At 40.2% G+C, this 25,327-nt stretch overlaps 1 protein-coding gene across 2 annotated transcripts in view; it reads left to right on the top strand.

Annotated features, from left to right (window-relative positions):
• Nucleotides 1–17,906: 17,906 nt before the first annotated feature.
• The window catches only part of Ugp2 (UDP-glucose pyrophosphorylase 2), a 54,615-nt gene continuing 47,194 nt past the window's right edge, over nucleotides 17,907–25,327 (top strand). The window contains exon 1 of one of the 2 annotated variants that reach the window (XM_038347688.1): nucleotides 17,907–18,051. Coding sequence is in view for 1 of the 2 variants with exons in the window: in XM_038347679.1 (XP_038203607.1) it covers nucleotides 18,845–18,863 (19 nt within the window). In the remaining variant the exon portion in view is untranslated. Of the gene's footprint in view, nucleotides 18,052–18,579; nucleotides 18,864–25,327 lie in introns of those variants that run through there. The other variant, XM_038347679.1, reaches the window with a different exon arrangement.

Raw genomic sequence — 25,327 nt, 5'->3', positions numbered from 1 at the left:
GGCCCCCCCAAGGCCAGTATGCATAGTAGGATCCAAATCCAGTGTCATTGTCCTTGGCTTCTCAGCAGCCCTCATTGTCTGCCATGTTCAGGGAGTCCGGTTTTATCCCATGCTTTTTCAGTCCCAGTCCATCTTGGCTTGGTAAGCTCCGAATGGATCAGCCCCACCATCTCAGTGGATGCTGGGACCCTTCGCAGTCCAAACTTCCTTGCTCATGTTTTCCCTCCTTCTGCTCCTTATTTGGACCTTGGGCGCTCAGTTCGGTGCAACAATGTGTGGCTCTGTCTCTATCTCCATCCATCGCCAGATGAAGGTTCCCTCACGGTCCTGACTTTCTTTCTCATGTTCTCCTTCGTTCTGCTCCTTGTCAGGACCTTGGGAGCTCAGTCCGGTGCACCAATGTGGGGCTCTGTCTCTAGCTCCATCCATCGCCAGGTGAAGGTTCCGTCCAGATGGAACTCCACCGCACCGGATCAGGCAGAATTTCTCATTTTAAAGACCACGGAGGTCCAACAATAGCAACCAGTAGTCCTTTCCCCATCATTAAAACACCAAGGAAAGGTAGTGAAAAAAGAAACTGCTAGAATTATGAAAAGTGACCATTAGCATCATATGTCCCCTACTCTGCAATCTAGGAGAGTGTGGGGACGGACAAGAAGATAAGACCAGTGCCAGCCTTGCTGGCCATCACTGCTCTACTGGGCGCTACTGTAGACACAGAAAGAGATGGTGAGATAGGGAGTCAGAATAGTGAGACAACTTCATATAGCAAGGAAGTAGGGATTTCTGATCAATCAAACAATTCCTTAAAAAGTAGTAGGGACTAAGCTACTTTGCTAATGTTCTACCTGAGAGAACATTGCCTAGATCAAGGACATTTTGATATTTTAGCTTTTTAAAAGCAACATATTTTAAATTATATGTAAAACAATATTTAAACAAAAAAAAACCTATCTTATTCTAGTGAGGAATCTCAAAATCTCTGCCCCTGAAAATCAGATCTTGAAGTCAAGGGCACCAATTCGACAACAAAAGTGGTAGAAGCCGCCCTCTTCCTTAACAGGGTGTAAAGAGCAGCGCTTAGAGGAGAGAAGTATGTGGGTTGAAAAATACAGCCGCTGTGTGGAAGGATTAGAGCATTCTAGGGCTCAGCACAGAGTAAGTGATTATGATTTGCTTTCTTCTTCAATGCCACAATTACACTATATTAGCTATACTTTACAAGGCAACAATACACTGTAATGAACGTAGCTTAGCTGTGTAATTCTTCTGTTGGACTTCCCTGGATCACTCATGACTTTTCAGGCAATCTGACTGGAGTAGATTGGAATACATGTTTAGAAATGTATACTGTTTGGTCTAAGGCAGCAGTTCTCAAGCAGTGGAATGCAAACCCTGGGGCCACAAATCAGATATTTACATTACAATTCAGAAGAGGAGCAAAATTATAGTTATGAAATAAGAATGAAATAATTTTACGGTTGAGGGTCACCACAACACGAGGAGCTGTATTAAAGGGTTGCAGCCTTAGGAAGGTTGAGAACCGCAGGTCTAAGGAATAGCAACTAATAAAGCGATCATTTTTCTCATGGCCTGTCTTTTTTCCACAGGTCAGAAATGTCTTTCTTAATGCAGTCTAAAGCAGTAAGCATCAATGGCTGAAAGCTAAAAGCCTGTTGCTTTTTTTTTCTTCCCAAAAAGCTTCTTAGGGTTAACATTTAGGATTCATTAAACATCATTTCTGTTGCATATAATGTCAAAAAAGGGGGGGGGGGTCAATCTTGTGTTTTTCACATACAAAAGTCATATGGTAAAGAAACCAATCAGTGGTCAGCAGGTTCCTTTGCACTACCTGGATAGAAATCACAGGCAGGAAAGGAGTAACCCTTTGAGCACTGGTTTCTGGCAGCTTCATTTCCCTCAGTGTGCAGCAGCAGCAAGTGGCAGCAGTAAGCTGGGAAGCAGCAGCAGTGGCCCCCTTTAGGCTACAGTCCTTGAGCAGGTGCACACAGTCTCTCTTGTGTGCCTCCTGCATGCCGAGCATCATCATCTACTGTGGGGATATGAGGATAGATATGGTCTACTAATCATACCAAGAATTTTACCTGCTTCCTACTTTCTGAAACCAGAAACTAGACTATCACATGAGTTCATTACATTAACAAAAAAAAGCCATTCAAATAAAAATAACAGGGACCATTAACATGATTACCTAAAGACAACAAAAAAGTTTAGGTGATAATGCCTATATAAAACTACTACTACAGAAAAAAACACTATACCATACCTTTATTAAACAATGAATTTAACTAGGCATATACCCACCTTGGCCCCAAATTATTTTTAGAGTAAGAAAGGATATAGATTTAAATTTTATAAATTTGTATCACAAATAATAAAAACCCAGAGACAGATATTGGGGTTCGACCTGAAGGTCAGAAGAGCACAGCAGCCTCCATTGGTTCTTACCTGTACCTCAAACCCAAACTGGACAGTCCTGCCTCCAGGAATCCTCAGAATGAGCCTGAGAGTGAGACTTGTCTCCTCCCATCTTATATTCCTTTCTAGTGCTGGGATTAGAGGTGTGCACCACCACCACTCGGCCTCTATGGATAGCTAGCATGGCTGCTGGGATTAAAGGTATGTGTCACCACTGCCTGGTCTGTATGGATGACTAGTGTGGTGCTTGAACTAACCTTCAGGCAAGCTTTATTTGTTAAAACACAAATAATATACTACTATATTTCCTCTTTTTGTCTAAAATGAAAAAACTATAACTAATATAAGAAAAAACTATATGCAATAAGTACAATAACTATATACAATATATACAGGCAATAAATACATCAACAATGTCTAGTCCATTTGCATTTGACAAATTCAGAGAAAATACTCCATTATCTATCCTATCTTGGTGAGTCCAAAATCTTGTACCTAACTTACTTTCTATTATAAGTTGCTTTCTGAGTCTGGTAAACAAGGAAAACTAAAAGCTATGTAGTCTTCAGCTCCCTCAGAGACCAAGAAGGAAATAAAATTAACTGGATAAGCAGGAAGTACAAACAACTTACAAAAAAAATGTGAGAAATGACAGAAACAGCTGGCTGCCTGGACGGTCACCCAAAGTTCCTCTGCAATGGTGGGGCATCCATCGTTGGCCTACAGCTTAGAATATATGACAGACTTTTCCATGAATTATGACAATGTTTGGCAGTCACTTTCTTTTGTGTCCTGCTTGTCCCATTAGGACAGCATGCTCTCAGCAATCGAGGCCAGGACATTTTCTTGTCCAGTGGCTTAGATTTGCCACAAAGAAAGTAAACTCCATGTGAAGTTTCTTCAAGGCTTTTTATATTCTCTGAAGTAGACTGGTGCTGCCAGGAGCAGACATGTCTCATTGTATAAAAAAAGAACGTGTTAAAACATCTTGGATCTGTGGATCTCTAAAGTGTTTGAAGATGACCTGTCTATCTAAAATATAACTTTGCTAGACCTTTAAAACATACTGAATATGACTACAAATTAAGTTATAGGTGATTGACTACTAACCTGCATTTACTTATTATCCTAAACAGTTGGTAATAATAATTTTCAGGGACCAGAAACTCGCATGGCGTTGTTAAATGAGTTGTGTAGGTACAATACCTTGAATAAGAGTAGAAACGTATGTAGAATATGTTCTAACAAAATTAATCTCAAATTTGCACCAACATAAAAAAATTCAATCCAATGTAAAACCTCTAAAACTAGTAGTTGCTTTTTAAAAGTAGACTCAATAATCTACCTTTTCATATATATTTCATAATATATTTTCATAATATATGTATTATGATAAGATGAAATATATAAGATATATATTCTCCCTTTTTCAGATTAGTTTCAATAATCTATAATCTACCTTTTCATATATATTTCATAATATATTTTCATAATATATATATTATGATAAAATGAAATATGTAAGATATATATCCTCCCTTTTTCAGATTAGTTTCAATAATCTACCTATCCTTTTACCAATCATATCTATATCCCACTTTTCTCTTCTCAAAATGAGAACCTTAACTACCTTTTTTTTGCTCAGCTTTTTTCCTAACCATTACCAATAATAACTTGTAACCAATCCCCCTAAACAATGACAAATATCTATGAACCCACTGGATGGCCAAAAACCACCCACCCCACCTCTTGGGAATGTGGGTGTCATGTTCTTAAATTTACTTCCTGCTGTTTGGGGATAATGCTATCTTTAGGGGATCCAGAAAAGAAAAAATTGAATTGTCAAGTCCTGGGAGAAGTAGCTTTCTCATCTGTGGTCCAGTCTCTTTGTAATGGGAAAGTGCAGGGCTCGTCTCAAGTCCTGGCTAGAGTAGTCTGTTAGGCTGGATCATCTCAACTAGCCACTTTCAAATTGTTCTGAGAAGGTTGTTGTAACATGAGGGCTGGCTTGTTGGGGTCTAAAGCCGATCTTTAGGTGGTGTTTTTCAGCTCAGCGGTATTATAATAGTCCAGGTGGATCAATGTTGTGGGACTCCATTCTCCTTTTGGAGACTTCAAGGGTCACTGTTAGTTCACTGCAGAAAACTGATAGAGACTCAAACCTGAAATCATTTACAGGAAGGTATATCAAAACTTTTTCTAGAATTAGTACTCTATATGACCATAAATATTATGAAAAAGTTATACATATATATCATATATAACTATATATAAACTATATTTAATTATATATATATATATCATAAATCTTATACCTTAAGGAAAAGCTGTCAAAGGGTCAATCTAAAACCAAAGGATTATGAGATTAGTAGCAATAAAATAGTCCTTAAATTTTTGTTTTTCTTCTGTCAGGTGGCTCTTCTGATATAAGACAAATTTTTTGGATTTCAGTTTTGTAAGGATGCTTGGGTTTAGAGGACAGAGCCACACTCCAACTCCAAAGCCAGGTTTGATTTTAAATTAGATTGGGACTACAAAAAGATTATTTGCATTTTATGTCTGTAGAAAACACCAGAAACAAACATTTGGGATGATTTATGAAATTTTATCCTGTTGGAAATATGACATATCAATAGGCCAATTTGCTCTTTTTCTTGAGACATTTCTTTTTTTTTTCTGGATGATTTGTCTTTTTTCTTAAGATGTCTTATTTGTCCAGTGGTCTTCAAATTCCTTAACTGGATACCTTTATCCTTCTGAAAAGACAGAAACAAAACCCTTCCCCAACACTAATTTTGGGGAGACTTTCATTTGGCAAGTTGTATCTGATCAAATGAAAAGCATTTGTTAGTTTTAGAGGTTAGTTTAGATTAAACAGCCATGGTGCTTAATGAACTATCACCTCTCATAATTAAGGGCTGTCTCTTGTTTAAATAGGATCTTGATTCATTTTAATGGTATCCATGGCTTTTTTTTACCCTGTGGAAACGAAAGCAAAATCCCTTCTCTAACATAACACATGTCCTGGTTTCCATTCTGAGGTCAGCACATCATTAAAGTATATCAGATGATTCAATTCTATAGTTTTTCCCATATTTAATGGCTCTCCACAGATGTTGTTCCTTTCTCATTAGCATTTAAAAATTCAAACTTAATAAAGCATTATGGAATCTATGCATGGGGGTATTTATCATCCCTTTCTGCTTATTTAATCTATCCTTTAAAGTTCAATTTGATCTTTCTATAACTGCCTGGCCTGTAGGATTGTGTGGTATACCTATATTATGGCTTATATTATAAGCAAAAAAACTGTTTCACTTTCTTAGAGACATAAGCTGGAGCATTGTCTGTCTTTATTTGTACAGGTATGTGCATGATGGCCAGAACTTCTAGCAAAGGTGTGATTACCAGATCAGTCTTTTCCAAATTCAAAGCAGTTTCCCAAAAACCTGAATAGGTATCAATGGTGTGGTGTACATATTTTAGTTTTCCAAATTCTACAAAATGTAATATATCCACCTGCAGATTTCATTCCTTTGAGTACCCTTTGGGTTACTTCCTGTAGGAAGTGGTATTTGGTTGTATAAAGAACAAGTATTTCCTTATAATTTCCTTGGCTTGTGTCGGGGTCCAGATCCAACATAAAACATTTCTTACCAACATAGAGGTGTGGGAATATTAAAAACACAATTCACACTACAGTATCGGAAGAAGTTTCAGTGATTATTCAGATCCTGAAATTACTCACGTTTATTTTTCTTTTTTTTTTTTGTTGTTGTTGTTTTTTCGAGACAGGGTTTCCCTGTAGTTTCTAGAGCCTGTCCTGAAACTAGCTCTTGTAGACCAGGCTGGCCTCGAACTCAGAGATCTGCCTGCCTCTGCCTCCCAAGTGCTGGGATTAAAGGCGTGCGCCACCACCGCCCGGCCTCATGTTTATTTTTCAAACAATTTTTATATCAACGTAAACGGAGAGGGAAGTTAACAAAAACTTCATTCGCATTCTGTTTCCTAGGTAGCAGGGAATGACTTAGGTCACATCTTGCTTAGGTCTATTTTGTCACATAGACCGAAAACACCTCTTCTTCAGGTGATCTTATAATTACAACGGAAGGAGCAGAACTACATTAGTATATCCTGGCATCTGTTGGGATGGCGCCAGGTTTGCTTTACTTCAAAGAGCCAGGTGATCTCCTCCTGTGTGGAAGGTGCAAATTGTGCCTGCAAGGCACTCAGATTCTCCGACTGCCAGGCAATGTGGAACATGGGCCTGCATATTTTGGCCCTTAAAGGCTTGTTGACATGTGATGGAAAAGTCTTTTTTTAAACCTTTGCTACTGACATGGTATTTTTAATGAAATCCTGAGTCCTTCAGCACATTGCCAATCAATAATTGACCAATTTCTGCATTGTGTTATGCTAGAGGACCAGGCAGACCCATAAGGGATCAGATGTGTGTTATGTATATGGGGTATTTCCTATTCCTGATTGTATCTTGTACCTGAATAAATAATAAAGTCAATTCTGTATCATCTGGCATAAATTTAGAAATTAAATATGTAAAACAACTCTTTCTGCTTATTGTGAATCAGTAACTATATGGAGATGTTCTTTAAAATCCCTTAGTATCATGAGAATAGCATATAATTCTGATTTTGGACAGAGTCATAAGGGCTTTGATACACTCTACTTAAATTTTCTGATTTGTAACCTGACTTTCCTAATTTATTTGCATCAGTAGAGAATGTATGGGCTCCAGTTATTGGTGTGTCCCATACAATGTGAGAAGAATCCAGTTAGTTCTTTATATAAGTTGAATTCTCTTGCTTTGGGGATAGTTGTTGTTAATCTCGCCCAAAAAATTAGTACGAGCTCTTTTCTAGGGTTGACTTTCTGCCCATAATTTTTAAACTTCATCATTATTAAAAGGTACTATAATTTTTACTGGGTCTATTCCTGCTAACTGACAAAATCTTAGTTTTTCTTTTAGAATTAACTCAGATCTTTTCCACATAAGTTTTTAATTTTTTACTCAGTTTATGTGGTAAAAATTTCCATCCTAAGATATAATCTTTCTTCTGCATTAAAATTCCTGTAGTGGAATTTTAGGAGAATAATATGACCAGAATACAATTAAGATTTGGATCCACATGATTCACATGTGCCTCCTGTAATTTCTCTTCAATCAAAGTCGATTCTCTCTCAGCTTCAGAAGGGACTATTTAAGTCCTTGTTACCACCTAAGGTTTTGTTTAAATTGATCAGTTTATTATGTTTTCTCTGCACCATAGATGGAAAACGTCTCCTAGCAATCTTTGGAAGTCATTAAGAGTCTGCAATCCATCTCTCCTATTGACACCTTTTGGGGGTCTAATTTTTTAAAACCTATTTTATAACCTAAATAGTTAATAAAACCTCTTCATAATTTTTCAGGAGCAATTTGTAATCCCCAACAAGGTAATTTTTTTTTTTTACTTCTTCAAACATTCTTTCTAAAGTATTTATCTTTGAATCAGATAGCAAAATGTCGTCCATTTAATGGTAAACTATAGATTCGGGAAATTGCTTACATACCATTTCCAATGACTGACTTACAAAATATTGTCACAGGGTGGGCCTATTTAACATTCTTGTAGGAGAAACTTCCATTGATATCTCTTAGCACACTGAGAATTTTAATAAGTAGGCACGGTGAAGGCAAATTCTTCTCTGACTTTTTCTTGTAATGATATAGTGAAGAAACAATCTTTTAAATTAGTAACTATAAAAGGCCAGTCCCTAGGCAATAGCGAAGATGAAGAAATGCCAGGCTGCAGAGAGCCCATTGGGTAAATTACCTTATTAACAATTTTAGATCTGTTACCATTCTCCATTTTCCAGACTTTTTAAACATCAAATATAGAATTGCAAGGGCTGGTTGACTCTTCAATATTCTGAACACCCAATTGCTCCTATAGCAGTTGTTATAAAGCCTGCAGTTTCTCTGTTTTTAAAGGCTTTCTAGACAAACCCATACAGGTTTGTCTGTCAACCATTTTTAGGGTTGGGCTGCTGGTGCCTTTGAAATATCAGCAGCTGTTGTGTCCTGTTCTTGTACAACCTAAGTGATCAGTGCTTGTTCTTTATAATATTTTGTAGCATTTTTCCCAGAAACGTATGTTAATTTATGGTTTGTTTCTACATTTGAACGAATATTAATCGGAGTATTCCAGTACTGTAACAAATCATGTCCCCACAAATTCATTGCTGTTAGCCACATATGGTTTTAATATTGTTCTTTGTCTTTCTGGCCCTATACATTCGACATATCTTGTGTTCTGTTTACTTGAGGTAAAGTTGTGATCCCTAAAAACTGAATATTTACATCCTGAAGAAGTCAATTTGGATGCCAACTTTCTAATGAAATTATTGTTACATCCACACATGTGCCTACCAGACCTTTAATGATGCCATTTATTTGTATTTTTAACTTTGGTCTTTGTTTATTTATAGAAGTTTGCCAAAATACTCGCTTTATGGTTTCTCCTGAATTTTTTCTCTCTTCTATACCTGTTCTATTATCCAGAGCAGTATGGTTTCTGGTAACAGGCATTAGGTTCTTTAATTGCTCTGGGAAGGAGTTTCCTCTATGATGGCAGAAAACGACTGAACCAGATTTGGCATAGGGGCCTTCAAGAGGCCTCGTGGAGTTTCCCCACTGCAAAGCATTACCTTACATATTCCTCTTTGATCTACATTCACCAGCCCATTGCCTGCCTTTGACACACCTGCATAATCCAGAAGGGAGGGGCATTCTGAACAGATTATTTTTAGAAAAAACATTGTTTCTAGGAACACCTTGTCTACAATCCCTTTTAAAGTGATTTTGTTGCCACATTTGACATTTCGATTTTCCCTCAAACCTCTGTAAATCACCTCTCCTAAGCATGTATCATCATGGTCATGAGATCCAATATTAACTGTATGTAGGGAGAGACTTCTTGTTCATTTCCCGGCTGCCCAGACTCCCAAAATAATCATGCGGAAATCTGTACTAATTGCAGTACTGTTTGGCCAATAGCTTAAGCATATTTCTAGCTAGTACTTACATCTTAAATCAACCAATTTCTATTAATCTGTGTATTGCCACATGGCTGCTGCTTACCGGGTAAAGTTCCATCTGACATCCAGTGTCTATCTCCGGCGGGGCTACATGGCTTCTCGCTCACTCCTGCCTACTCTGTCCTCTATCTGCTTGGATATCCCGCCTTGCCCTATTCTGCTAAGCCACTGGCAGAAACAGCTTTATTCATTAACCAATAAAAGCAAAACATAGATGGAAGGACTTCTCACACCAATTGTGTCTTGAATCCATTCCTCTAAAGGTGCTGACCACGCCTTTAACAACCTAGTTATCCTTTTGCATGGTTGTCATTTCCAAAAGCCAGCGATTCAATTATTTTTTGTCTACCTTCTGAATTTGATATCATTCTGTCTACAGCTGATGTCAATCTTTGTAAGAAATCCATGACGGCTCCTTTGGAGCCCTGTATAACTTTAGGAAATAATTCAATCTTCTTTATTATGTCTTCAATTCTGTCCCAAGCATTCAAAGCTGCTGCATTGCACAAAGCCAGGATGTGACCACAATACAGAGATTGCTTTTCTATAGTCGCACAATTTCCTTCTCCAAGAATTTGATCTTGGGAGATCTCCCTACCTCTAGCTTTACTCCGTTGTTCAATAGTCTTAGCCTCTTCTCTGAACCAGTTGCTTCACTATAATTGTGAGCCAGGCTCCAAAACAGCTTTAACCAACTCTATCCAGTCATTAGGGATAATTGTATAACAAACTGACCACACGTTTAACAGTCTGGCTGCATGTAGCTTCGGTCTGTGCAGGTGGCTGTAAAACCACAGTCAAATGGCTTTTTTCGTGAATTTGTACCTCAAACGTTGGGCGCCAAATGCAGCACGAATAATAAAAACCAGAGACTAATAATGTTGGTGTTTAACCTGAAGATCAGAAAGGCAAAGCAGCCAGCCACTGGCTCTTACCTCTATGTCAGATGGAAAATAGGCAATCCCGCCTCCACAAATTCTCAGATTGAGGCTGAGAGAAAGTTCCTGTCTCCTCCCGTTTTATATCCCTCTCTAGTGCTGGGATTAAAGGCTTGCACCACCACTGCCTATCACCTAGTATGGCTGCTGGGATTAAAGGTGTGCGCAACTAATGTCTGGCCTGTATGGCTGACTAGTGTGGTGGTTTTGTACTGAATTTCAGGCAAGCTTTATTTATTAAAAACACAAATAATATACCACTATACACACATTTGCAAATGTTAGTTTTTGTCTCAGCTCTTTTCTGTCCATTACCTTATTGCTGCACTTATAGCTTTGATCACTCGTGCTGGTCTGTGTTAGAAAGGTTTATGAGTCAAACAGGTGAAAGACTGAATCTTTGGCGTTTCTATTGTTTGAATAACCTGTTTTAAGTGTGTTACTATGCACATCTGTGCAAAGCTAGAGCTTCAATAGCTTGTTGGCTTCTACTTATTTTTCTATAGATCACTGGCTAAGCGTAGGTAATTGAGAATGGCCTGACCCTGCTGCTCATTCATTCTCATTAATCTCTCCCTCCACCTAGCTGCCCAGCAGTGGTGGGAAGGGTAAGATGAGGATCCCCTCATTGTCTTTTCAAATGTTTTATGAATGATTTTTTTTTAGCCCTTGGGGCAGACGGGTTAGGAACACCTGCACTAGTTGCTATCGGTGGCTAGCAACCTTTATTGGCAGTTTCTGCATGGTTGAGGAGACGTCTGTACAAGTGGAACGGATAGGGAAAATATCCGATAGTTCCATAGGCCTTTTCCTCCACGTGAACAGCATTATGTTCAGGATCTGGTTTCCGAGTCAGATGTCCAGGTGACAGAAGAGCTCTTTGACTGAGCTCTGCACACCAGTTCCAGCTTGGGATAGCCCTCGATGGTACCGTTCCGGTGGCTCAGAACTTCTAACTTTCAGAATAGCAAGAATATTAGGAATATTAGCAGCTGATATACCCTTTCAATAGTATCCAACGTAGGTTTGGTCTGGCTGATACAAAACACATGCACAGTTTACAAACTAAAGAAGTTCTCTATAAAACAGCTCAATTAGATTAAAAATCAATTTGCCTTATCACGATTCCACCGTTGCATTTATATTTATTTTTTGAGGTGGTGGAAACTGAGTTCAGGGCTTCACGCATGCAAGGGAAGCCACTGCTCGCATCCTTCAACAACACATCTGTTAACAGCAACAAAAGGCGGTTAGACCCCGAATGTATTCCCAGTCTTTATACATACTTAAATGGCTTCAAAAGAAACTACTTTTGCAAACTGTTTATGGCCCATGTTCTAAAGTTTCTCACGGATGGTACCTGTACCTGTTTCAAGCATGCACATCATCACATGTGGCCGCGTAATACAACATACATCAACTCTCTCACCAGTCTAGAATGGGTTTCTCTAGGTGTGATTCAGAAATGATGCCTACTTCAGGAGGCTGGAAGACAGAGGTCACAGTGGATTACTTCAAGGTTCCAGAAAGCTGTTGAGGCAAGGCCACGTGTAACGGGATCAGATCCTTTGCCCTGCTTCCAGGTGGACTGTGCATGAAGCTACGAAGGTTTAGCTAAATTTCATTAGAGATTCCAGAATATTTGAAAGCCAGGAGTCTGAGGACATCTGCAGGCACTGAATAGGGTCGGCCCAATAGAGAGGCCACATGTGGGGCAGGCAGCAGACCTGCAGGGATGGGTTAACTGAGCCTTTGGATCACAGTCAATTCTGTCAAAAGCTGAAGATGCTCAGACTAGAGCTACTGGGCTGGATATTAACTGAGCTCATTTTTGTTTTGTTTTTGTTTTTCGAGACAGGGTTTCTCTGTGGCTTTGGAGCCTGTCCTGGAACTAGCTCTTGTAGACCAGGCTGGTCTTGAACTCACAGAGATCTGCCTGCCTCTGCCTTCCGAGTGCTGGGATTAAAGGCGTGCACCACCATCGCCCGGCCCGAGTTCATTCTTCCCCTAATAACTTCTTCCTTGCCATTGCCCTAATTTCTCCTTTTCGGAATGGGAATGATTACTTTGCATCACTGTATGTTGGAAGTATGTATGTAACTCTTTAAAAAAATAGCTCAGAGTTTGCCTTGAGTCTCAGAAGACTAATTTAGACTTTTTAGAAGGGTTGGGACTACATGACTACTTTCCAAGGGATCTTTGATGTTAGACTGAACGCATTTTGCAATATGACATGGCCATGAGCATATTAGATTATGATTTAGATATGAAACGTCCCCACTGGCTCATGTTGAAATACCTGGTCCCCAACTGTTGGTTGTTGGGATAATCTTTTTGTAAGATGTGTCTCTGTCCTTCCTCACTTCCCTGAGGTACCTTGCTTTAATAAAGAGTTGAGCAGCCAATAACTAGTCAGGAAGGGGATAGGCGGGACTTCCAGAGAGAGAGAGGTATTCCGGGAAAGAATCTGAGGGGTGGGAGATTCACCAGCCAGACTGGAGCAAGTCAGGACATATGGTATTGAGGGGAGATAATGTACCATGTGGCAGAATGTAGATTAATATAAACAGGTTAATTTAAGTTTTAAGAGCAAGTTGGGAACAAGACTAAGCTAAGGCCAAGCTTTCATAATTAATCAAAAATCTCTGTGTCATTATTTGGGAGATGGTAATCCAAAGAGAGACCAGCTATAGTTGGTGCTGCTGTGGGAGGATGTGGAATCATAGGTGAGGGGAACCTAGTCAGAGGAATTGAGCCAATGGGTAGTGGGCTGATATTTATAGACTGGCCTTGCTCCTGTCCCATCCTTGCTTCCTAATCTGCTAAAGATGCAAACAAGCACCCTTACTTTTCCCCCACCATGCACTCTGTGATGGACTGCATCTTCAGATTATTAGGCAAAAGAAACCTTCCTCCCTGAAGTTGCTTCTTGTATTTGGTCACAATACTGAGAAAAGCAACGAATACGGGCGGCTATCCTCTTTCTTGGGCTTGTGGACCTGATGACAGTGCATTCTTCACATCAGTTTGGCAAACCAGAGTACTGTTTATTCTTTTTTAGAGTAAGAGATGTGCTATTTCTTAGTGAGCTTTAAAAAATATTTCTAAACTGAGCATGCCTTTAATCCCAGCAATCTGGAGGCACAGGCAGGCAGATCACTCTTCAGGGCCAGCCTGATCTACAAGAGCTAGTTCCAGGACAGGCACAAAGCTACAGAGAAACCCTGTCTCGAAAACCAACCAACCAACCAACCAACCAACCAACCAACCAACCAACCAACCAAATCTAAACTATGCTCACATAACAAATTCTGTTTAATTAAAAACCCTGAAAATACATATGGTATTTCTTTATGTTTATCCCTGGCCTGTGCACTAAAGGGAACGAGTTCTCTGCCTCTAAAATCAGAAGGGACTAGAGATACACATGACAGAGATACAATTTCATGGGCATCACAATTTTTAGCAACATATCCCTCTGGGGAACATGGAGAATGGGAGAAGTATCAGATGTTGTCACAGCAAGAGCCTGCCCCTCTTCAACTCTCCAAGAAGAGCTGGAAGAAAACTGTTGATAAATGTCAACAAGCAACACAGCTGTGGTTAAATTCTTATGAGCCTAATAACTTAAAACCAATGGTAAGACTGACGAATCAACTCTTTAGATAACTATGCGTAATGAGAGAATTTTTTAACACCTCAGTTATTTGAAATAAATGTTGGTTATGCTATAAAAGCTATGTATTAAATACAATTTAAAAAGCAACTGTAAAAAAATGAAAGCCTGTGTCACAATTTAAATTCTCAACTTGTTTCAGCAAACTTCCCGATTCATTAAAAACAGTGTTTGGCAGCCAGAAAGAATGAGGTCTTTCTCTTCCTCAAGTATTTGGAAACTGCATTCATTTTTAGACCACTCATTCATTAGTAGTTCATCTCATAAATATAATTTGGTATATTCTTCCAGTTAACCCTGTTTAAATATATTTTGATTCATTTTTATTATATTTTATTGTTAAATCTAGTTAGTAACTAGCAGCTGCTAACAGTAATCCCTTTTATTCTTTCCTGTGGGTGGCCTAAGATTGAGATGGCCACAAGCGAGTCAATACTGAGTGTGGGCAGCAGTCCAGGGGTTAATTGTTGCCTAGACTCTTGGCTCACCTCTCCAGGAATGACACAGTTTTCTTTATAACATGTTTCTCCAAACTGTTCTGTGTCTTTCTTTCTTTCTCTCTCTCTCTCTCTCTTTCTTTCTCTCTCTTTCTTTCTTTTTCTCTCTCCTTCCCTCCCTCCCTCCCTCTCTCTCTCCCTCCCTCCTTCCTTCCCTCCCTCCTTCCCTCTCTCTTTCTTTCTTTCTGTACAGAATATGAGGAAGGAATGACAAAAATAAATAGAAAATAGCCATACACACTGCCTATCTTACACTTAGTTAACATTTCAGCCATTTGTAAATTACCCTGTGGACTGAGCATACAGCTCCATGGTGGAGCACTTGCCTGGCATGGGCCAGTCAATGTGTTTAATCATCATTACAAACAAACAAACAAACAAAAAACCACCACGTAAATCATCCCTTACCAGTTAACCTCATGGTGAGTAGTTAATACAACGTATTAAGTCACCAAGATGTCATATTTGCTGCTCTTATTCTTATACTCTGTCCCACATTCATATTGTAGGTGAAAACCACTGAAACTTAAGACTCATTACTTCTAAGTATTAACTAGTGGTTCTTGACAGCAGAGGCCAGGAAACAATACTATGGATTAAAGTATGTAATGGCACCAAATTAATCATTCAAAATACGGGTATAGAATACTTGCCATGTAGCAGACACTGACAGAAACTAAAACCAAAGAGGTACCGAAAACTCTGCTTAAAAATAAGGGAGCAGGTATTATCACTATTTGCTGCTGTTATTTCTGAGACTGTTATCTGTCTGGGAGCTATGGCTTACGCTAGTGGCAGGACTCTTTTGTAGCATGTATGAGGCCCTGGATTTGCTCACAAGACATGAGATCAGCTAAACAAAAAATGAGCTTTGCTTGTTTTTCTATGGGGAAGTAGGGAGGTGGACTGAAACACTCAGAGGCAGGATTTATAAGATCTCTGGGTGAGAGCATAGCTCACCAAAGAAAAACTGCCTTACGGGGTCCTATTTTGCTCTCACTCGCCCTCTTTGTCTGTTTCTTCGCATTACTTCCCACCCTCCTATCCTCATCTTTTAAATCCACCCTCCTTCCAAGTTTCTTAAAAGGCTCACTCTGTAAAACTACCATGGAACAGGTTTCTGACAATGTAGATATCAGCATTATGCACCCTTACGAAATAGTACAGTAATCTACTATGGAAAGAAGGGGTCAGGGTCTAGAGCAATGACTTAGGAGTTGAGTGCACTTATTCCTGCAGAGTGCCTGGTTGGATTTCTAGCACCCACACAATGACTCCTAACCCTGTATAATTCCAGTTACAGGAAATCCCATGCCCTCTTCTGATCTCCACAGGCACCAAACAGATACACGGTGCAGGCAGAAAAAAATCAGATCAAACAGAAATCGTGGGGTAGGGTGTCTGAAGGTAGAGGGACACAGCAATCGTGTGATCCTGAAGGGCCTCAGGTTTGCTTAGTTTCCTCATTCCACGATCTGTCAAATGCGCTATTTTTCTCATTTTGAGAGAGTGGGAGACTCTACAAAGTCTCTGAAGATCTGGAATTTAAATTCAAGCCCCTTTCTAAAGAAATCCCATTTGAAAGGCACTATATGAAAATGTGTTTGAAATGTGGTTTCTCTGGCAAGACTTGACTTGGCGAGGAACCAACCCCTGACTAGCTATAAATGTAACCACTCAGGATGGGTAGTGGTTTACTTTCTGGGGGACCTTTTAGAAGCAGTAAATACACAGCCTTTTCGTCTACAATCTCAATATTTAGTCACTCATAAGATGCCATTCTTAGGAATTACTAAATGTTTTGCTGGATTTAAAGCTCAATTTTTTTCTCTTTAATTTTTTTTAAAGTAAAAAATAACTGGCCATTTTTTTAAAAAAATAATAAAACTGGTAAAATTAAAGATTCTTTCTTGCAGTTATTATTTATTTTTCAAGCTAACTTACACTAGGAGCTTTGGGTCCTCATTGCTATTTTAGTGCTAATGCGACTGAAAAAAAAAACAGCTCATTCAGTGCTGGAACAATTTCCCTACTGTTCAGAGAGGATGAAAAGTTTAAGCAAAATCTCCACTCTTCAAAGACATTTGGTTTATTAAACCAAAGACATTGGTTACTTAGAAACTTCTTATTTGGAGAAAATTCTTTTCTTGGCTGAGATATTTAGGGGGACTAAAGTGTTTGGATTCCACATAAGCAAACATGGTCACTAACCTTTTCTGTTAATAACATTTCCACGTGAGCCTGAGGATCTGAATAATGGAAACCCTTTCGTTTGGAGAATGGTTTTGAAATTCTCATTTAACTTGGCTGAACAATGTTGCGCAACGTATCAAAGTTTTCTGGAAGCACTTGGTTTTAGACACTTGAAAACTGGCAAACGTTGGTCAGGCTGGGTGAAGTGTGAAGGGCGAGTGTGAGATACACCCACTGACAGGCAGTCTTACAGCCATGTGGGGCTGGCCACACCTAGGTGAGTCCCTTGGCTTGCTGCTGCTTTTAACATCTTTCTTTCGAGGACTTCAAGATCTATCACCAGGAGAACATCTCTCAAGGATAAAAAGTCATTTTCACCTAGGCTAGAAAACTAAACGCCCCATCATGGCACAAATGTGCCCAGGAATAGGATCCTGGGCAAGGCGAATATGGTTCTTCATGGTGAGGGGAGCCTTCATTTGGCACTTCCTTCGATGCCCCAAGCCTCACTTCCTGCTGGTAGGCCACACACATCCCGTTGCTTGCTTCCGGATGCCCTAGCTCTCCCCAAACCCTAGCTGGTGGGCAGGGCCGTGAGGGCCTACTGAGAAGGACCCGGGGTTCCTTAGGAAGACGTCGATGGAGAGCTAGATGTTGGGGAGCTAGGTGAGAACCCAGCGGCCATGGTTCCCTCCACGGGCAAATGTTGGCGGCGTGCAAACACAACCACGTGCTGCGCTTCTCATACGCTCGTGGCACCAGCAGAAAGCTGCCATGGCCGAGGACCCCTGCCTGCCCGCGCGCCGCCTCCCGAGCAGCTCCCACGCGCGGGATTCCCGCGTTCGCCTCTGAGCCCGCCTCCCTCGTGCCCCAGACGCCCCGCCTCCTGCCACCTCCGCGCGTCTCATTGGCCAGGCCCCGAGCAAACCTCGGCTCCAGACTGGCGGCTGCGCCTATCGCTCTGGACGACAGAGACGTTTCCGCATTGGGGGGGTGCGGGAGGGTGGCTGCTCCGACTGGAGGGGGAGGGGAGGTGTGTGGAGAAAGTGGGGGCTCCGGAGTCGGGAGGCGGCGGTGCGGGCGGGTGGGCACGGGCTCCGGGTGTTCGCGTGCGACGGGAGCGGAGACCTGGCCGTGGCGGCCACACTCGTGCAGCCTGCGAGACTCGATCCCGGACCCCCAGCTTCCCAGCCGCGGAAGGGAGAGGAAGGTGGGTGTCGCCTAGAGGGGCGGGCCGGGCTCGGGGCGACCTCCGTGTGGGGTCCTGCTCGGAAAGGCGTGGCCGGAGGCCGAGCGTGGGGCGTGGAAGAGTGAGGGGCGGGAGGACCGAGGGCGTGCCGGGAAGGTCCAGGCCTCCCGGGGGGTCCCGCAGGCCGGTTGGGGGGTGGCGGGGGCAGGGGAGGACGAGCTGGGCCTTGGTGTCACCCGAGCCGGGCCCCGGAGGCCGCGGGCAGCTGCCTGCCGGAGTGCGGAATTCGCAGCGCCCCGAGAGCCGGGCTATTTATGGGCTGCCGAAAAGGTTGCGCTGCCCCTTCGCCGGCCTCCCAGCCTCCCGAGCAGCGCCGGGCGCCCGAGGCTCGCGGCTGGACGGCGGCTGGCGAGGGGCCGCGGGGTGCGGCCGGCCGGGGGCCTGCGGCAGTCCTGCCCTAGAGGGCGTGGAGACCAGCGGGGCGGTGAGAAAGGCGCTCTAGGTCCGCCTCTTCATTGATGAAATTTAAGTTCGTGTGGTTTTACCTTTTCCGGAGTCTCCAGTCCGGCGGGATCGCAGAGTAGCCTGGAGTTCCCAAGCTGACTCGGTCCCACCAAGTTTCTGTCTTCTGGGATTTTTTTTTTAAGACCGATTTTTGATCGTTTTATATGAATACTTCCTTAAGTAGCTAAATATCAGAGGAGAAAGAACACATCGGTTGTTGCTGGGAAGGAAGAGAGAGACCTTCCTTATAAAAAGCAACTCCGAGAAATTGAAAAATTATAAACCAGGTTCTTTTTAATAAACCCCGAAAATGTCGAGATTTGTGCAAGGTAAGACATTTTTGCTTCTTATCTCTTGGCTGCTTCGTTCGAATTTGGGTACTGGTTGTCTCTAGATTGGTGGGGTAGCTTGGAACTGGAAATGTTCACTTGGGATGCCGTTTGCCAAACCTTTTTGATTACATTGGTTTGTGAGCTGCTTTGCGCCGTTTTCTGGCTTGGTGTTTCACATACGTGTATTTATGCTCCTGTGCCCTGCAGGGGTTAGTTCTGCCTTCCTAAAATCAGGTTTACTAGAATTCGGACTTCGCGGATAGAGACCTTAATAATTAAAATAGATTTTGACTGCTGATTAATTTTTGTTCCCTTGTGGTCGGTGATAAGTTATCTTTGTGGGAAAAGGGAACCCAGAGGGCTAGGGGCAGGCAGAGGGATGTTCCAAGTCTACTGAAGAAACTGTAGCGTTCTCCACGTCTACTCTTGTGTGTACGTGGATTGAGTCTCAGATCCATCTATTGCGAAATCAGGGGTGGTTCGTAGATACTGGAGGTCATTTCAGTCAGAGAGATGACTTTGCTGCAATGCTGTTTGCTTTCTTTTCTTTCTTTTTTTTTTTTTGAAATATGGAAAGATTTTAATTCCTTTGAATTTTAAAATTACCATTTAAATTCTGTATGTGTGTAAAGAGGGTTTAGCAAATACCCATCAACTACGTTGTAGTGTTGCCTGTATAAGTGGTGCTGCCTTAAACTTGTCACTAACTCTATAGAATTTGCCTTTTGATATGTAAGTAACTTTTCTTTCCAGACTCCAGTGTGCTAAAGCTTCAGCCATCTTGCTTAGCACAGCTAGTGAAGTTCTTGACCACTTAAGGTGATTCTCAGTAATGGTAGATGCACCATATTTTTAAAATTTTTATTTATTTTTTTGTTATGCTAGTGATGCTCATAATTTGACCCGGGGAATGAAATGAAAATAATGAAATAAAAATGCCCTACTAAGTTATCCCTCACTTTATTAACTCTTCCTAAATTTTGGCTAATAGGTTAAAAGAATCTGACTGCCTGCATTATTATGGAAACAGATGGGACCCTATGTCTGCCTGTCTCCAGCACTAAGCTCAGAAATATCATTATGTTTTATAGTTCACGTTATGCTTTTTATGTGGCTAGAGATGCTTCATATGTTCTGATTTAATAAATGTCTTAATCAAGATTAGGCATGATAGCCTAGAAGTTTACTGGTCTTGTAAGTACCATAAAGCCAGTATTTTCTAAGAATTTGCTAGAGAAAAGCATACAAATCGCTTCTCTTAGGAATTAAAAAAATACTAAACTCAAGATATTTCACGTAGTTAGTGATTTTAGGATAGCTTACAGAGTTAATGCCCTTTTACTCACAGTTTTTGCTGTTGAGAGGATCTTCAGCAGATTTCTAAATCGTATACCTAAGTGTCTGTGGACATCCGTCATTTTACATTTTTATCCACTTTTTAAAAGCCTGTTATTTTGAAATACACATTTTTCTAAAAGTTGCACTGTTAAATGAAGAAATTAACATAGTTGCATTGACTTAACCATAAACTCAACTGTGATTCCTAGTCCCATGATGCAGTCAAGATACCACATCTGGTGTGTTTGCTAACCGCCTTTACCTGGAGTAGTAGCTTTCCTTTCAAACAGGCAGTTTTGCACAAAAGACAACACTCCACGTGGTTTTTACTCAATCATGCTGTTTACCATTGCATAATTTTGTGTGACCCTTCTGTGTTTGCCTTGGCTGCTGTTAGAAATGATAGAACTTACTGGCTAATTTCAGAGTTGTCTGCACACATCAGTTTTCAGGTGCAAAAGTTGGAAATTATGTTTTTTATTCTTTAAAAAAGCAATTCACTTCTTTGACCCCTCCTCCCAGAAGTTACTGATGTTTCCTTCCACTCCCTGGCACTCTGTTTATGCTGTGTCATAAGAAAAATGGTAACTATCTTCTTAAACTGTCTCTCTTAAGCTTCTGACCAGCAGAAGAGGTGCTTTTCTCATGACTTTACAGCTGATGAAACTTGTGTCTTGTCTAAAGATGAGCTGGTCAGAAGCCCTAAAATTCATGAGTTGTTTAAAACTTCTGTCGTTTCCAACACCTTTTGTTGCTTCTTACATTAAAGACTTTATGGGACTGGAGAGATGACTCAGAAATTAGGAGCCCTGGACCTGGGTTCAGTTCCAGCACCCATTTGGTGCTTACAACTGTATTTAACTATAGTTCCAGGAAATCCAGAACCCTCACACAGACATTCATATAGGCAAAACAACAATGCACATAAAATAAAAATAAATTTAAAAAAATTTTAGGAATGCCCTGTTCTCCAAGTTGACTACCATTTTCTGTTGACAAAGATAATGTATTCCTGGCGAAAACACAGTTTGTTGAAAGTAGATAGATGTTCTAAAAGATTTTGTCACAGGTAGCAAATGCGCACAACCAAATATGTTCCATATGCCTTTTTTTGACTATAGTTTTGTATGACATACCTTAAATTGCACAAATACTGAGACAGATGAAACGGCTTGGCCCTAGATTTGATTCCTGTTACTGAAAGGTGATTTTAGACACTTTTCTGAACCTGTGTGAAATTTGGATATTGGTGCACGCCTTTAAACCCAGCCCCCAGGAGGCAGAGCAGGTGAATCTCTGTGAGTTTGAGGCCAACCTGATGTATAAAATGAGTTCCAGGACAGCCAGGGCTGTTACACAGAGAAACCCTGTTTAGGGATGGGGGACAACAACAAAAACCAACCAAACAACAGACATTTGGCTATCGGACTGGAGTATGGTTGAGTGATTAAGCCCATCCTTAGGATGGGTGAGACACTAGATTCAGTCTCCTGTCCACATCTCCTCTACTAGGTGTTAGTGCTTGTGCCTAGGGATTATTGAGAAACTGAACTAGGGTGTTACGTGACTGAGCTAGGCAAATACTGTGTGGCCAGTAACTTTAATAAAAACAGTGATGGCTTTTCAGAGCCCGACATGCCTGCAGAAATACAAATGACAATTCTGGGTTTTCATATTTCACATTTAATTTTCAGGTCTGGTTACTTGAAAGTTGATATATTAAAAAATTACCCTGTACGGGCACTGAAGAGGAGGGCAGGGCAGGGTAAAGCTTGCATAGTACGGAAGTAAATACAAGGTACATTTTAAAGTTCGGCTGACATTTTTTTTCTTGAATGCCCGTGGTCTGCATTTCGCTATATTGGATTTCCCTTAAGGTACATACTCGGGTTCAGTAGACTGCATGTCATGAACTGGTCATGGAGAATGCACACTTGGGGTGATACAAAACATAGGAATGCTACACTTCAAATCTAAGCACTACTTTTATAGAAAACTAGGTATCTCCTTCCTCAGCCACTTAGACCATTTTTCAGTTAATAAAAACATTGAATACTATTAGAGAGGTGAGATCTCCATATGTAATTACTGGACAAAAAAAGACCTCAGTTTCTTTGCATATGTCCCTAAGTCTATATTCTTCAGGAGCCAAGTTGGTACTTTCTCATAGGGTGATGCTTTTAGAGCTGAAAGCATGATCTCAAGCTACTGTATTCTCTTGCCTACCTGTGACATTGCTTGTCTAGCTGGTTTTCTCTGTTGCTCATATTATTGAAGGGCCTCCTCCACTTTTCTGAATAAGTGAACACTACCTCTTTCCTGCCTGTCATATTTGGAGGTGGTATCATCAGCAGTTGTTGGCTATTGTTAGGTTTGTCATCGGATGCCATTAGGAATTTTCCTTTTAAAAAGAAATGTCTCCTTAAATGTTTGGAAATGGTGGAGAAGTATTCTAGTTCAAGAAAATCCATATAAATATATCTGTATTGCTTAAAAAATATGCATGGCCTGTCAACATTCCCCATTTGTTAGAAGTTTTTGACTGTTGGTGATTCCTGTTGGGTAGATGGCAGGTGGTCAACAAAGATTACTGAGCTAATTATAACTCTAGGGTCTCAGATGAAAGGGTGTCTTGGTTGTCAAGGTCAAGCTTTGGCCTGGTTTTTTCTTCTCAGATCTTAAAACCTCTTGCTTATCATTGAATGACTGAGATAGTTTACCCAGGAGGACTGTGCTGACTAAAGCACATTCCTTAAAGCTGTAGATTAGTTTATGATGCTGCTAGAGGGTGGGGTGTGAGTTCAGTTCAGTCCTACGTGTAGATTAAATTCCCTTACGAGCCTTTCTTCTAAGTAAAATTGATGATTTTCATGTGTGAAAGACTATTGAGAAAAAAATTGATGAAGAATATTAGAGAGATAAATATTAATGGGTACACTTCTTGGAAGATACATCGAAAGGTTTCTGTAAGAGAGCTTTTCTTGCAGTAGCCCTCCACAGAAACCGTTGTATATGTGTATGTGTTTGTTTCTTCAGAGATGAATTGTAGCCAACTTCAAATAATGGGAGAACTTGTGGTAGGAATATAAACTGACCTGATGAAAATGTTTTATATAAAAGAGCAATCTACTATAGCTTTCTACTTTCCACCAAGCTTTCTTTGGTACTTTTTGTACAAATGCATGCATTATGAGTTCTCAGAAGTCTGGAGAGTTAATAGAAATAAATACTTGGAAGTTAACCTTTTTTTATTGGTGAAAATGAATAAAATATGTATTCACTTCCCATAATGCTATTATCCCAATATTATTTGTACAGTGGAGAAAATGATGATTTTGCTTCTACATGTATACTATTGGAATATATTCTAACAGTGTTAGACCATGTTTGTGTGGAGATACTCAAATTTAAATGAGTGAAGGATGGCTGATTTGAGCCCTTTGATATAGTGTGGGATTCTTTAGAAACTGGAGGTTTTCCAAAGACTGTGACCCTTTTTAAAACAACCTGCAATTGCTTTTCTAAAATATTCAATTTGAACTTGGAGAAACAGTATTTGAATTGTGAACAGTTTAGGTCTATTAGTAGATTGTCTCCAGCATAGTTACTATTAATTGAAACAATATTTCTTAGATCTCTAAGAGTCTATCAGACATAGATCTTTCTATTAATAGCTCACGAAATTCTTTGGAAGTTGGGCTTGCTAAACCATTCCAAGAAAATTAAATTTTGTGGTATTTGATTGAGCAATTTTTGTGTAAAAACTACAATAATGATGCATTTGAAAACTGTTTCCTGGTGAACTTGATTGGTCCATTCATCTCCTTTAGTTTGTTGTAAAGTGATTGTCTAAGGCTCCAATTCTGCTTCTGCCAATAGTTCCCATTGTTTATTTTTCTCAGTTGTGACCAAAAGAAATTGGTTGTGCCCCCCCCCCCCAACCATTTTGACAATTAGGGATTGTTTCTGGGAACCACTGAGAAATAAGCTATTTGTTGTCTTACTTAGCTTAAACAACAAAATGTTTTATTTTCCCCAACATTTCCTAGATATTTTTGTTTTTCTTGTGCAAATCAAGAGTTTCTTACTCCTTTGTGTTTACTTGTATCTTAAAAAAAATGCAGACCTATTCATTGTATTCATGGACTTGAAATAGTAATGTTTTGCTTAGTCTACTTTTTACTTGCTAGTCACCAAGTTGTACAAATACTGTTTTAGGGAATAGCTTTTTGAGAACAGCTCTTCCCCCGTCCCCCCCCCCCCCCCCTTGGCCACAGTAACCTAAAAAGCTGTCTTGGCAAAAGCTGATACAATATTTTATTCATGTTATATTTTTGCTTAGAATTATAAAGCTTCATCCATAAAGAAAAACAGTCACACTGTTTTAGGCCAATTCATACAAATGATTAAAAGATTAGTCTTGGTAATAAACTATAGATTGCCTGTTTTTTTTCCATTGCTCAGGAAACAAATAATAAGGAAAAGTAGAGGAGCATAGGATGCAGTAAGAGAATGTTTGAATGTTTAGATTTATTATCACCTGATTTCATCATATGATAGACAGTTGGGTTTCTGGATTTCATACTGATTTGGTGGCATGGACCTGAATTAATAGACCATGTAAAGGTACTGTAAATGTATGAGTTAAAAAGAGAAGCAAACAGGTTGCCAGACAACAGGACTTGGGTACCATTAGGGAAATATCTTTTCTGGGCTCATTTCTTTATCCTTGAGGTAAGGAGTGGGTTAAGGTCCTTCCAGGCTTAAAAGTGCATCTAAGTGTACATATCAATATATAGGACAGGGCTGCCAGATAATTTTTGGCTCTTGGTGACTTTATGTTACACTGCTTCCCTGTGGTGTGACTTTCTTCTCAGCTACTAACTCTAAAATGAAATGGTGCTATCTAACAGGGCACTTTGAATGCTTTCCACAAGTGATACTTTATTCTTTGAGATTTTAAGAACTATTCTAGATTGGAGATGTTGTTTATTCTGTAGTGTTAACACTTGCTTTAGTATGTATGGAGCACTGGCTTCTGTCACTAGTACTACCAAAAGAAGTGGACTGAATTATATGAAAACAAGGTTATTTTAATGAGAAGTTTAGTTTATGTATTTTAC

The sequence above is a fragment of the Arvicola amphibius genome, chromosome 1, assembly GCF_903992535.2.
Source record: "Arvicola amphibius chromosome 1, mArvAmp1.2, whole genome shotgun sequence".
NCBI classification, from domain to species: Eukaryota; Metazoa; Chordata; class Mammalia; order Rodentia; family Cricetidae; genus Arvicola; species Arvicola amphibius.
The sequence above is the reverse complement of the archived record's forward strand: the minus strand, read 5'-3'. Positions and strand labels throughout refer to the sequence as shown.